The sequence below is a fragment of the Diprion similis genome, chromosome 3 (genome assembly GCF_021155765.1).
Source record: "Diprion similis isolate iyDipSimi1 chromosome 3, iyDipSimi1.1, whole genome shotgun sequence".
Lineage (NCBI taxonomy): Eukaryota > Metazoa > Arthropoda > Insecta > Hymenoptera > Diprionidae > Diprion > Diprion similis.
The window spans coordinates 3,197,999-3,211,403 of NC_060107.1; the positions used below are offsets into that span (position 1 = coordinate 3,197,999).

Below are 13,405 nucleotides of genomic sequence, written 5' to 3' on the forward strand. Positions count from 1 at the left end.
CGACATACGCAGGCGCAATATTACCGACTCTCCCGTTTTCAGCCCCGCTTTTCACCCCCGCAATCAAATCCCGTGCCTGCGCCTTACCCTAGGCAAATCAACGTGCATGTATGCCCAGTTGCAGATTTTCAGGCGGTGAGTTCGATGCCATCAGTCAAGGTTTAATGTCTACTTAGAATGCGTTCCGAAATTAGCCCTCAGTGCTATCAGCAATCTCTTATCTCTTTTGCGCTGCCGAGTTTGTGAATAGCTCTGTCTCTGTCCTACGGAATTTTCAGGGCTGCCAGCTAGTTTCGGAACGCACCCTTAATCGCCGTTTATTCGTTAACATTCGTTTTACACATTTAAAACTAATGTATGCTACATCGCAGATGTTTTCGCACATGATGAGTTTAACTTTTTACTTTTCTCAATAATTATACATACTGTAAATCAGGTAGGTATACAAAATATAGTGTAAATATCGCGGGTACAAGGACCTCATGGGAAATTAAATGGATATTGAAATGCGTAGGTGTTGTATTTAAATAATTTATAATCGCACTGGATCAAAATGTACATAATTGAGTATATATATTTTTGAAAAGCTACATTTCTGGCCACGATTTGCAATTTTTTTTCAATCTTTTTTATTATTATTATTATTCTAATTTACGACCATGGAAAATTACTCCGATATTTAGTTACCGTAGCAATAACGCGTCGTGTTTAGAGTGATAATTAATTCTATTTCGAGGCACAGAGTCTCGTGCGCTTGGCTCTACTCGACAAATTTGCAATGCCGTAAGATCAGACGTCCTGACATGACGTTTGTTTGCACACAAACCTGCTAATTCAATAAGCGAGAGATCTTCGAAATAACGACTTCGCGTGTTAACGCCAATTGCGTAAATCCCCTCCCCACTAAAAGTTACTATATTCCACACAGTCACATACAATTCGTATAAACGGAAATCCATACAAAGAAAGTTCATGTTCTATCCGATTTTTCCTCTTTGTCAAGACAAACTCGACGACTGGACGATGAGAATAACTTTTAAGAGCGGTCGTCTTCAATCACGTTTCAAAGTTTTCTAACCATTTATATCTCCATGCCCGCCATTTGTATTATAGATAAAAGCAATGCGCCATTAGCAAAACTTTTACGCGTAATTCACAGATGCTGAAGTAGAGGACCGGTGTATGAGAATTATTCCCACATAGATCTTTTCCAAAAAAATAGACTCGCATACTAAAAAATAATAGATCGGCAGCTGTTCCCTGTTTTAATCGCAGCAGTTAGCTAGAAGGATAGCACCAATGTAAATTGAGATAAAAAAGGGAGACGGGATGAGGAAGTAGGGAGATGTTATTGTTGCACGGAGAATACTGAGAAGATCGACGAGAGAAGAGTGGTGGGAGAGGTGTGATAACAACATGTGTTGACAGGTATAAGAGGATAGTGGGGTGCTGGATGTCACATACTCTTTGCAATGTCGCGCTGTTGGCATCGACTCGGTTGGACCCCGCAGATTTCCGTTATGACGATTACCGATCCACGATTCGTCTGTGCTCTCGTTCTCGTTGTCATGGCTGCATTCTCAACTGCAACTCCGCTTCCGCTGTCGCTACCCCAACTGAATCAATCCTCTTCAACTACGGTCCAGTCTTTGCTGGCGGCTCAAAACTCGTCCAATTCCACGGAAAATGATTTGTAAGCATTGAAATTAATTTCGGTACAAAATGCAATACTCAACGCTGTGTTGCAATGATTGTTTAGATTTTCGAAAGTCCGCTCAACTCTTATTCTATATACCGTAATTTCAGGTACGTGATAAAGGCAGTTGTCTACGAAATTGGAATACTAACCGACGCCGACAATTCCACAAATGATACGACAGAAAGGTAAGGCTACTCAATAAATCGATGTGTTTTTTGCGTGGATTCATTTTATAATTTTTATGCAATTTATTGTCGTTCTTTTTCAGACACGAAGAGGTGAATCTATCCTTCTATGATCCTCCTCACGAAAAAAACGGACTCTTGGATCTCAGTGGAATCCCGTTGCCTCAAGTGATCGCATCGACAACCAATACGACAGAATGATTTGGGAGGAAAATTTTGAAGCTAGACTCATCGATTATCAAGTATATAACCTTTCGAACGGTTCGAACTTCATAATGTAAATAACACATGTACAAAACCAAATTTTTAAGCTTTTCGCTATATTTAAAGATTATTATTATTATTATATTTATATAGGTGCTGTATACTGCAGCATATGTATACCTATTTGTAATGATGAATAACTATTATAAGTATCTAGCTATTTAATTGTTCACCTCTGACATGATTAATTTACGGTGAATTTTTCAATAATCTTATAATATACTATCTTATAAACAGATCTATTTGACCATTGAATAAAATGGTTGTTATATTGTAATTATTTATCGTCTCACCTTTTCACTTACCCATGAGGTTTCCCCCGAATATCAGTGTCGGGAGAATTCCAGTGAGACTTAAATTATTTAAGGATTGTACCAGGTCATTGATCAAATTTTTTTATCCGCAAAGGCACGTAGAATTGTAAAATACGAGTAGGAGTTGCTCAGAATCTGTAATTACGAAAGCATGTTCGTCAGTCTGAGAGACAGACCTATACAGACAGTTTCCTCCACTGTCATTGCCATTGTACGATTCACTGAAAAATTATCACCAACGAATCGCTTCCTCATACATTTTTAAAGGTCCTCAAAGACATGACGTAGAACTTTCCGGCTGTTATTTTAAGCGGTTTCTGCGAGCGTAGAATGATCATTTGCAAATGTCGAGGGACGTTCACAAGTCGGTGACACCGTCGACGGTCGCTTTCTGGATTCAGGTTCATCAATTTTCCATACGCTTCGTACGCCGATTGGCCAACCATAATCGACTGTAAAATGTATGCATAATCAATAATATGTCAAGTAAACAATTAAGCTCTTTCATAACGCTGTCATACGCGCTGCAGCAGCGATTGCAAATATTTATCAGGTTTAAATTAGCCAACAACTAACAATCTGGGACTCACTTCGGTTTGCAAATAGTTTGCCGACCAGCAGAATATAAAGAGCTGAAACAGGGCTGCTGCCCAGTAAGACACGTATTTTCCCAATTCGCTATTCCCATCAATATCCTGAAATTGAATCGTGATCTTGCGTTAATTCGGTTTTAAACAATTAAATTTCAAAGCGATTAGCAAATCTTCCAATTAGGCTTTCAGTGAAACCCTATAGTATTAAATCAGATAACCATAACCTGTGTCAATATTGAGCGATTAGTGATGCTGAACCAAACAAAGGGAACATCTGGATCAAAACACGTTCCAACTCAATTAGTCGTCTACGGTTTTAATTTAGATTTATCATTTTGACTCGAGTAGATCGATGAGATTGCTAGTTGTTTAGTTCGTATCGGTACTAAAGATTGGATTAAATAAAATCAAAGTCGGATCGTGTCTTAATAGAGAGAAAAAAAAGAATAATCATATTAAAGATCCGTATTGTTGTTCAATTGAAAGATAATAACTTGCCATCCATACTCATTCATAAACGTAAATGATTATTGTAGATTAAATTTATCGAGACCAATCTACACGCACTACCAAAAACAATTAATCGCATATCTCGAGCAACTGCAGAATACCAAACTAGGTTCAACAAGTGTTTTCAGCGAATTATATTTTCTGCAATCGAGTTCAACTGATTCGGTTTATCATCCAGTGCTCACGTACCCTGCTCACCAAGAAGCCGGTCAGACAAATGGTTAAAGTACTGGATGTCGACTGGATCAGAAGAAACATGCTCAAACAATTATCCAGCTCCTTGGTGTACCTGAAATGCGATGAAAAATGTAGGCCTTGAATAAGAAAATTATCATACTTTGCAACCAGCATAGTTCCCCCTCACGAGCATATCAACTCACTCAATGAGATTTTGGAATGTTGCAGCGCAGCGAATAACTCGCCCTTCGCTCTCGTCGTCGTTTGCAAATTTCATATTCCTCAGATTCAAGACTATAGCGCGAAGGTTGCCGCAGACGTGGAGGACCAGGACGGCGAAGAGACAGTCGTAGCTGATGGAAGCCAGGGAAGCGACAGTCCCGGCGACGACGTGGCAGACAAAGACGACGGCGAAGGTCGGCGTCGAAGAGTGGTCTACGAGGTTTTCCCATCCGTTGAAGGGCAGCCGGCTGACGATGACCGTCGAAGAATTTTCGCCACCGGCGGCGAAGTACGAACTGAGGAATGGCTGCGCGGCGAAAAAGACGGAGCTCAGACCACCCAGTGTGAAGTAAAACTTGGTAACCGATTTTCCGAACCTCGCGTATCTCGCGATCACGCCGATTTCCTCGCTCGTTGCTCCTCGCCAATATTCCGACATCTTGGAGATCAGATTCTGGACCTGATTTCGACGCAGAACGATGTCCACCGTCTTGCATAGGACGACGGTTGAGCTTATCAGGAGCGAGAGGATCTCTACTTTGGTAGAGAGGCTTGAATTTCGCGAGAAATTATTCTGCACTGCTATCGCGGCTGGTATGAAGATGAAAAGTACCGAACCCACGGCCAGCGATCTTAGGAGACCGTAAATGTTGAGTCGAAAACGAGAAGGGTCTTTCTCCGGATGCCAAATTCCGAGTGCCCGAATCGCCCAGAGATTTAGCAGGACGTATTGTTCCATGGTCGTGCAGATTATTGATGCTACAATTGGTGGGGGATTTTGATTAATCTACTTTCGGGAGCGGTTTTGAAGTTCTGAATTTGAAAAGTTCCGAAAGGGTCTAATTTCGAATTATTTAGTGGTGAAACGTGAAGTGAAGAAATCAAATTTTTACGAAACAATAAAGTTTCGAGTGCTCGGAAACCTCACGACTCAAATTTCAAAATTCAAGTTACGACAGAGCGAAAATTCCGAAAAGTAAAGTTTCAATTGAGTAACATTTCACAAATTAAAATAAACTCACAGCGTAGTTTACTCAACGTGTGGGCGTGAAAAATGAGAAAGACCGTAAATCGCGATGACCGGGACTCCGAATGTAAAAATATCGAAAATCCAAAACAGAGAAATATCAAAATGGTGACATTCTACCAAGCCGGAAATTCAAAGAACTACGAAAATCTTCGATCATTTGGAATTTCGATGTTTCAGATTTTTAAATTCTCTCATTTTCGCAATTTCGGAATTTCAATCCGGGGCTCAATTTGTTTACCTTCTTTGAAGCTTTGAACTTTCAGTCGGTGTGCATGGTTACTTTGACGTTCGTTCACTGGGATTGATTTAAGGGTACAGACAAAGACTGTAACGAATTTCACATTACGCGGTAGGGAAACGAATTATCGTTATCGTTTGAACGGCTCATTGCAACGCCGGTTAGCTGATGATCGACACATGTCTAATATTATCCGTCGTAAAGGTGCTTGATGGCAGTTTTTTGGTAGTTAATTTACTGCGTGTAATCACTCTTGTGTGACTAACTGCTAAATCGATATACTTAGACTGATTTAAAATTCCCGGAGGGCCAATGGTTTATTATAGCCTGTTTAAAATAATGAGGAAAGTATGCGATTTTTACTATTCTGCTTTCCTTTGTGATCTTATCATTGATTCAAAGAAAGCTCTTGTACATTATTATTAGACGGTAAATTCTATACCTATACTGCACGTACGCACAATTGCATGGCTGGATGGAAATTGGAGAGAAATTATAGGTCAACTCGTTTCCTTATTATCCAAAGATTTGCTGAGAAATTCTCTTTTCGTTACCTCCGCACGGTTCGGAAATAAATCAGGGGATGAGAATTCAAGTGGTATAAGTTACTTCGACCCAATTTTTCAACACGAAAGAATTTGATTTTGAGATTACTAGCAACTCTGGTTCCAGGAAAATTATATTATTCTGCTTTGTTCTGCGTCTTAACAATGGCTTGATATTGCTGTCCCTGAAATATTAAGATTATATTGAATCCAGAATGAATCCCCAAGGTCTTAAATGATTTGCACTACTAGTATATTCAACCCCTCTGATAAGTGTTAATGCAAGAAAAGAGTGACGCTTGCCCTGTTTCATCTCCATTTTACACACTAATCAAGAATCGAATGAATTAATAATTACGTAATGTATGATCATATTGTATGCATAATATATACAGCGATTTTCGTAGAAAGAATATCATCAGAGATATATGAGAAAAAAAAAAAAAATTAGCAAAACATGCTTGCAGTTATTGTCACATGTGAATATACACGATATACTACAATATTAATTACCGTTAAGTACCGTCTAAGTGACGTGACTTTAATTAAATTATGTACTTATATAGACATACTACGTCATTTCCGGGTATCTTCATCCAAACTTACTCGAAGCATTACGCGCCGTCTCTGTTTAATCCTAAAGTTGAAACGAAGATTAATGCGTTAAAAAAATAGCAATTTTTAAAATCCCCATGAAGCGAGTAAAATTTGTAACAATTCATAGGAATGATAATTAACTCACCATGCGCAGACCTGCTGGGTAGTGTCGAAAATTCGGGCATGGCGGGAAAATCAGACTCGTAATCAGGCTCTGGAACGGCCTGATTTTCAGCTGTCGTTTTAGACGACTTTAAATCATCCGACTTTTTCTCCTGGTTTGCTGTTATCGGCCAAGCTCTCCTGTAATTAAGGGCAAGTGGTAAGGCGCAAAAATCCAATGAATGACAAATTTCAAGATTGAAAAAAATAGCTGGTCGTTTAAAAAAACAGAAGTTAATCGGTCTCCTTATCAATTTTTTTTTGAATTTCGCTATAGTTGTCTGCCTGATTTATTCAAATAGAAATCTGCAGTTACATGAGGAACGTAACTTGTATCAAAGCATGGTTTGCGATATAACGCAGTATCAACGTATGGGGAATGCGCAAGCTAATAAAAGTATTCTTAAACTACAAATTTCATTTCCGTAATTTTCGCAAATACATACAGCAGACTGCACATACGTGGTTGTCGGCACCGCGCCTACCGCGGGGGTCGGTGGCTCCGAGATTATATCATCCAGGTAATTAAGCTTAGGGGGATGATTCGCGTAGAACATGTATTGCTGGTAGTCCGATTGTTTCCTCTTTCTCTCGTTCGGGGGAGACGGGACTTTTAGCGGCTTTAGGACCGGCAGTTCGGACCGTTTTCGCTGGTAAGGGTCCCATTTTATGTCGGGGACCGGACCCACCGTTGATAATTTCTTCAGATATTCCTGGTACGGCTGACGGGGCTCTGGAACCGTGGGCGGAGGCGGCAGCTTTGAAAAAAAAACACGACATAAGTAACCAACTTCGGTTCTTTTCATCTTTCAAGGACTTTAGCCAACTCGGATGAGTAATATTGCATTACGGGATATTTCGTGGAAGTGTCCCACGCGCGATTTAACACAGGACAATTCCGCCTGAATATATGCAATTCAGAACACATATTACCAAAAGTTGACCATCACAAACGATGAGACAAATGCCAATGCGTAAAATGTATTATTGTTTGCCTAAATGCAAGCGAATTTAGTCGTTAATTGCTGTCAGGGGTTAATCCATACAAATGTAATACCGGCTGCATAAATGCAGGCGTAGTCGTGAGTTGCTTTCAAGGGTTGATTCGTACAAATGTAGTACCGGTTGCATAAATGCAGGCGAATTTACTCGTGAATTGCTTTCAGGGGTTGATCCGTACAAATGTGGTACCGGCTGCATAAATGCAGGCAAAGTCATGCGACCGATATTACATTTGTATGGATTAATCCGTGAAACGGAGTAACCATGCCTATATGTCGTTACAAACCTCGCGTTGCCTGATATCCTGAGCTACATGGACAAGTATTGTGAGATTTAGTGTCCAGCCGATAATTCCTCTGGAGAAAATGATCAGAGCAATGATGGAGGGCGCCATCGTGAAATATTCGAATGTTGGACTAGTCGAGGATGACGATATTGTGTCAAGCATAGGACCACCAACGAATTCCAAAAGGCCGAGCAAATCCTGTAAGGGGTTGTTCTCGATTAATTACAGATCACATATCGGTGATTTCTGCTTTATTTGAGTTATGCTGCAAAAGTATGTACATACACTTGTGTATGTTATGTCAATTGCGTACAGGAGTGATGTGATCACATCGAGGACCAGGAAGATACTCGTTAAGACTAGCCATGGCCCTCGAAGTTTCAGACCCTTCGGTCCCCTCACATCCGACCATGACGCAACTAGAAATAAAAAAGACGAATCAATCGGTGATATATTTTGTATAGGTAGAAGTGCTGTTTGTCAACTTTTTTTCTTTATAGTGTGTTTTGCAATAACATATAGTTATAGAAAAATTCAATCTTGATCAGAATTTATGTTATTATACAAACCAGCTGGTCAGAAATAATAAAATGTTCTGTTTTCGCATTCCAAACAATGGCAAATCATACCAAATGAATTATTCAATTCTCTGAATGCGCTGCAGTCAGTTACGAAATCTGATATGTGTAATTATTTCTGATAATCAACTGCGATATTATAGACAGTGTAAGAAAAATTGATAAAGGCGATTGTTCTGATACGAGTCTACGCTTACTGAGCAGAAGAAGGGCCGCTATAAACCAGAACGAACTGAGCACCAGGTAAACCACTATCCATGCGTAAGTCCTTCCCGAGGCTGACGCGCCACTTTCTGGCCATGCAAGGACGACCGTCCCGTTGTCAGTCTCGACCTCAATTTCCGCAGAACCGCATTCGCCACCAGCATAAAACAAGATCAATGAAAATTGTGTCATTATTATCATGATTATCACCATCATTACTGCCATTATTATTGATGGTGTGGAAGCGAAACGGTTGGAGAAAGAAATAAAATTAATCGAGGATCGAATCTTTTAGGGCTTGGAGTTGTCGTTTTTTGTAAAGATCTTATGGCTTTAAATGATTGCAACGATATCTCCAAAACGTACGCCACAGGTGTGTAGATATAATATACGATGTAGCTCAACTGGACAATTTATTGATGTTTCGATGATAAACAATGCGATCAACGTCGGTCAATTTTGTATGACTGTAAAAATGTATAGAGGTGTTGATTTTTACATGCGATAACTGTTTGATTAGCTGATAAGATAGTAAAGCTTTATCAGACTCTTGGGATACTCATTTCTCCGGATAAATAGATTAATTGATTGAAAATTACATCCGTTATATGGTTGTATCTGAATGCGAGGCGATAGCGTGAAATACGTGAATCGCAAACAGAGAAGTTTGTTTACGACAGTCAGTAATGCCGTTATATGCAACGTGAATTGTAAGGAAATTAGTATTTTTGAAATAGACAAAACGCTATATAACGATTAGTTGCATAAAAAGTTATGAAGATTGGATTAAAATTTTTAATTAAAAATTCAACAGTCAATTCAACGTGTTTTCACTTACTGTAAAGATAAACCAAGTACAGCCGGTACGCCAGTAGAGTTTCTGTCGTTACGTAAATTTTGCAGGAATATACGAGCAGTGAAATTATCCCCAATATTACCCATAGCAAACTCTGGACCTGCAATGAAAAGGTTTAATAACTGTGATAAACACACGTAACTGCCTGTAAAGAAAGCGCGATTGTAATTCAAAGAAATCGCAGCTGACGCACTCCTGATAACAGCGGGATGATTATTTCATACCAAAAGAGTGAAGTGACAATGCCTCCTTTGTGTCGTAACAAAATAGGGGAAACGGAAAATCCCAATAGATAACGTGATTTTGACACATGAATTGACATTGACGGACACGTCGCGTGATGATTATTATTTCGTCACTGAATTTTTGTTCACTGAATATGAAAGGAAAATGTAAACTACAAAACAAAACCGCAATATTGGCATGTATCTGTTTCTTACAGTCTTATTCAGACGGTGGTTCAGACAAGATTGATACTTTGCCTTATATATTATCTAAGTTAAATAAAGATCATATCGATATAAAAAATAATTGTCATCCTGTTTCCTTCGATTGTAAAGTTATACAAACATTGTGATCCACCGGTTGCCAGTACATAATAATAATAATAAATTACAACAACAAATTGCGTCAGCGATCTCTAAAATGACACGGGAATAATATTTTCATTCAATTATTAATTAAAGATCACTTACCAGGGTAAAAAGTCCGGCAACGATCGCTGTTACTTTCGGCGAACAACCGTACAAACCCATATTAGAAGAAACGCGGCGGTTATGAACCTGCAATATTTTTTGAATGAGCAATCAAAGGGAGTCGCATGTGATGCCGGACTCGATGTATTACCGATTTGCACTAACTATGAGTACGAGTATTAAAATGTCGAACCTCCGGCTAATGCAGAGTCGAGACTGCCAGAGAGGCGACAAGGTGAGGCTTATGCCGAGGCCTTCGATCTTTCAGGATAAGATAGTCGTATCCACATTCATACACGTTTGATCGATCATTGCTAAATGTTGTTACCCGGTCCCACTTGTTGTCATAGAGTAACAAGCACTGGCGAATATGTGGGAGCGGGGTTGAAGTTCCAAATTTGAAAAGTTCCGAAAGCGCCTAATCTGAATTATTTGGTGGCGAAACTTGAACTAAAGAAATCAAACTTTTAGGAAACAACAAAGTTTCGAATGGTCGGAAGCCCGCCGGATCAAAGTTCCGAAAGTTCAAGTTAGGATAGAGGAAAAGTTCAGAAAAGTAAAGACCTGATGGTGCAAAATTTCGAAAAATAAAGCTTCGATAGATTAAAATTTTGAAAATTAAAATATACTTGCACAGCGTAATATACTCGATGAGTGGGCGTAAGAAATCAGAAAAACCGAAAAACAGAATGACCAGGATTTCGAATGTAAAAATATAGAAAATCCAATAAAAAGAAAGATCAAAGTGGTGAAATTTCACCGAGCCGGAAATTGACGGAACTGAAAATCTTCGATCATTCGGAATTTCGATGTTTCAGATTTTTTAATTTTCCCATTTTTGCACATTTGCAACTTCGAATGTAGGTTTCGGACCATTCAAGACTTTGATGTTTCGTCAAAGTTTGATTTCTAGTTCCAATACGTGTGTGTATTTTTGCAATATACATATCTATATACAGCTATTTGCAGAATTTTCTCTGCCTTTTTTCGTTTCTCTTCATTTTGTTTTCTTGGTCCTACAAAGTGCGCATCGTAAAGATAAACGTGCGATTGGGATATACTGTCACTTCATTCGTGCATAGTAATACTGTTTTAGAAGCCAAAACTTTTCGATACAGAAGTTTGGGACTCATTTTAATATGTATAATCTTGATACAGCTATACAGCTTTTTAAATTCTTTACCTCATACTCTCTTTCGACGAAATTTCTTACTGTCAATAAAAACGTTGATGACGGATGGGACGTTTATTTGATTGAAAATTGATCGCTCCGGGAATATAAAAAAATTGGAATTTATTAAGTAAAACATAAACTGCATTACATCTTACATCATATAATAGATAGAATTTACATGGAACGCGTTATACAAAGATTTCTGTCTCAGTTTAAGGTTGACATGCCTAATTTTAGGAGTTCAGCAATAATCCGTCGACATATACGCACTTGTATGAATGCACGTTAAATAATTATTGCTGCCGTTACACATTGTTGATGAATTAAAAAGAAAAACGAAGAAAAAGGAGAAAAGAAAATACGTTCAGTTTGAGCGCCTGGGCTAGATTTACTCTACTTGAATGATTATCCATTCGATACATTTCTACCATCAACAATGGTTCTCGCAGACGGAAAATTTTACGATTAATGAAAACAAAATGAATGAGTGAAATAACGCGTTGCGTTATTTTACATTAGGCTATAATATTGTTTTTATTGTTATATTTGATTAATCACTTTGTGTAATTTTTTTCTCTATTCTTCTCCATGTTGTTTCGTGTTCAATTTGTTTTGTTAATTGTTCCTTCTTTATTTTATTTATTTATTTATTATTATTATTTTTTTTTTGTTGTTTTCTTTTACTTTCTTGGTATCCTCCAAAAGTATTTTGCCTGCAATTTCCATTACATACAATAATGTGGCACTTATTCAAGTTAGTATAAAACTAAGTTTCACGCATCGACGATAGGTCAAAGGATTAAGAATAGTACGGATATCAATTATATTAAATAATTGACAACCGCAGAAGGAAAACGTTGGTATTCACTTAGTCCATCTTTCTTAGAACAACCTTAAAGTAGTAAAGAGCGAACTCAACACGATCCTCCCGTTTGCTGCTGATAAACTTCTATAGTATCTCCTTCTTCCATTTCCAAAGTCGTCGGTGTATCAAATTCATTAATCGGTTGTCCATCGAATCTAAACCTCACCGCAGCTATTGCAAGGCCCTAAGGAAAAATACAATGAAAATTACGTTTTTAAAAATCAAAATGGAAAAGGAGGCTAGAATCGTCGCAAGCTTGAACAAATTTAAAATGTTCAATCAGTTGTCAGTTTCACCGTGCAATTGTATCAATAATCTTAAACAGCAAACAATGGTTACGAGTGAAATCTGATTATTTTGTTTGGATCATTTGTAAATTTTTTTTTTCATTATTACCCGGTTATAGTTTAATCTGTATTACTGAGTCTGTTGTAGGTTAACATAGTCGAGTGTTTACGGAAAAAAATGAAGTTTCGATATGATGAATTTAACGAGATGAATGTTACGTAAGAACCAAATAGTTGGGTATATTGATTAAAATGTATCGAACTGGCTTGAAAAATATATTTTGACTCTTACCACACGGTCACAATAAGCATTCATTAGTTTGCGAAGCGGGGTATGTTTCTTGATTTTGAACTGTACTACCGCACTATCCTGTCCCAATACTTTGAGATTAATGTGCTCGGACTCGGCCTTATTCGTATCCTGTAAGTAAATTTATGTTAATGTAAAATATACAATTGAATTAACATACGGTGTACGCTACGTGATAGCATTACGCCGATTTTTAGGTTAGAACCAACACTCAACTATGCATGTACCATACCTTCTTCTCGTCGGACATGTTTATTATTTTATTTTAACAGAATATCGAACTAGGAGTATTCCGTTGTTATTCGGCACCTCAACAACAATAAATTTCCGATGAAACCTTCTGCTTTTCTTATCAACTTCACAATCTCAAGACTTCCCCAATTTCTTCCGAGAACCTGAATCCCGCTCTTTGATGTATTATGGCTGGCAGCAGCACGCAACCCATCCATATCGTTCATCAGGACGCCGCTCGTTCTTTTCTAGGCTCCAGATGACAGCACCGTGATATGCGCTTTCACGGTGTGCCATCTACCGTTGTTCATCAGAATTAGAAGTTTTCTACAACGATCGAGTTACCAACGGTTGGTACAAAGCCGACCGCTATGCCAATGC

The 13,405-nt window shown here is 38.4% G+C and overlaps 4 protein-coding genes across 6 annotated transcripts; 1 reads left to right on the forward strand and 3 right to left on the reverse strand.

Moving 5' to 3' along the window:
- Positions 1–1,441: 1,441 nt before the first annotated feature.
- On the forward strand, positions 1,442–2,362 carry LOC124404937. The gene is made up of 3 exons (XM_046879460.1): positions 1,442–1,693; positions 1,807–1,884; positions 1,968–2,362. The coding sequence occupies exons 1-3, from the start codon at positions 1,473–1,475 to the stop codon at positions 2,083–2,085; spliced, it is 417 nt and encodes a 138-aa protein (XP_046735416.1). The 5' UTR covers positions 1,442–1,472; the 3' UTR covers positions 2,086–2,362.
- Positions 2,363–2,423: 61 nt separating this feature from the next.
- On the reverse strand, positions 2,424–4,726 carry LOC124404939 (odorant receptor Or2-like). Its single transcript, XM_046879462.1, has 5 exons — positions 3,946–4,726; positions 3,755–3,854; positions 3,053–3,157; positions 2,720–2,914; positions 2,424–2,597 (listed from the first exon to the last, which is right to left on the reverse strand). The coding sequence occupies exons 1-5, from the start codon at positions 4,701–4,703 to the stop codon at positions 2,535–2,537; spliced, it is 1,221 nt and encodes a 406-aa protein (XP_046735418.1). The 5' UTR covers positions 4,704–4,726; the 3' UTR covers positions 2,424–2,534.
- Positions 4,727–6,127: 1,401 nt separating this feature from the next.
- On the reverse strand, positions 6,128–10,585 carry LOC124404932. Of its 3 annotated transcripts, none has more exons than XR_006929037.1 (8): positions 9,656–9,825; positions 9,445–9,562; positions 8,600–8,764; positions 8,110–8,243; positions 7,825–8,022; positions 6,983–7,294; positions 6,520–6,677; positions 6,128–6,414 (listed from the first exon to the last, which is right to left on the reverse strand). XR_006929037.1 is itself a non-coding variant. In XM_046879449.1 (8 exons), the coding sequence occupies exons 1-8, from the start codon at positions 10,215–10,217 to the stop codon at positions 6,392–6,394; spliced, it is 1,152 nt and encodes a 383-aa protein (XP_046735405.1). In that variant the 5' UTR covers positions 10,218–10,585; the 3' UTR covers positions 6,128–6,391. The 3 variants fall into 3 exon arrangements, 2 of the variants coding, with proteins under 2 accessions (XP_046735405.1, XP_046735404.1); XM_046879449.1 differs by lacking the exon at positions 9,656–9,825 and adding an exon at positions 10,158–10,585 and having other exon boundaries at positions 6,999–7,294; XM_046879448.1 differs by having other exon boundaries at positions 6,999–7,294.
- Positions 10,586–11,436: 851 nt separating this feature from the next.
- On the reverse strand, positions 11,437–13,328 carry LOC124404938 (small ubiquitin-related modifier 3). The gene is made up of 3 exons (XM_046879461.1): positions 13,026–13,328; positions 12,776–12,904; positions 11,437–12,380 (listed from the first exon to the last, which is right to left on the reverse strand). The coding sequence occupies exons 1-3, from the start codon at positions 13,041–13,043 to the stop codon at positions 12,246–12,248; spliced, it is 282 nt and encodes a 93-aa protein (XP_046735417.1). The 5' UTR covers positions 13,044–13,328; the 3' UTR covers positions 11,437–12,245.
- Positions 13,329–13,405: the final 77 nt, after the last annotated feature.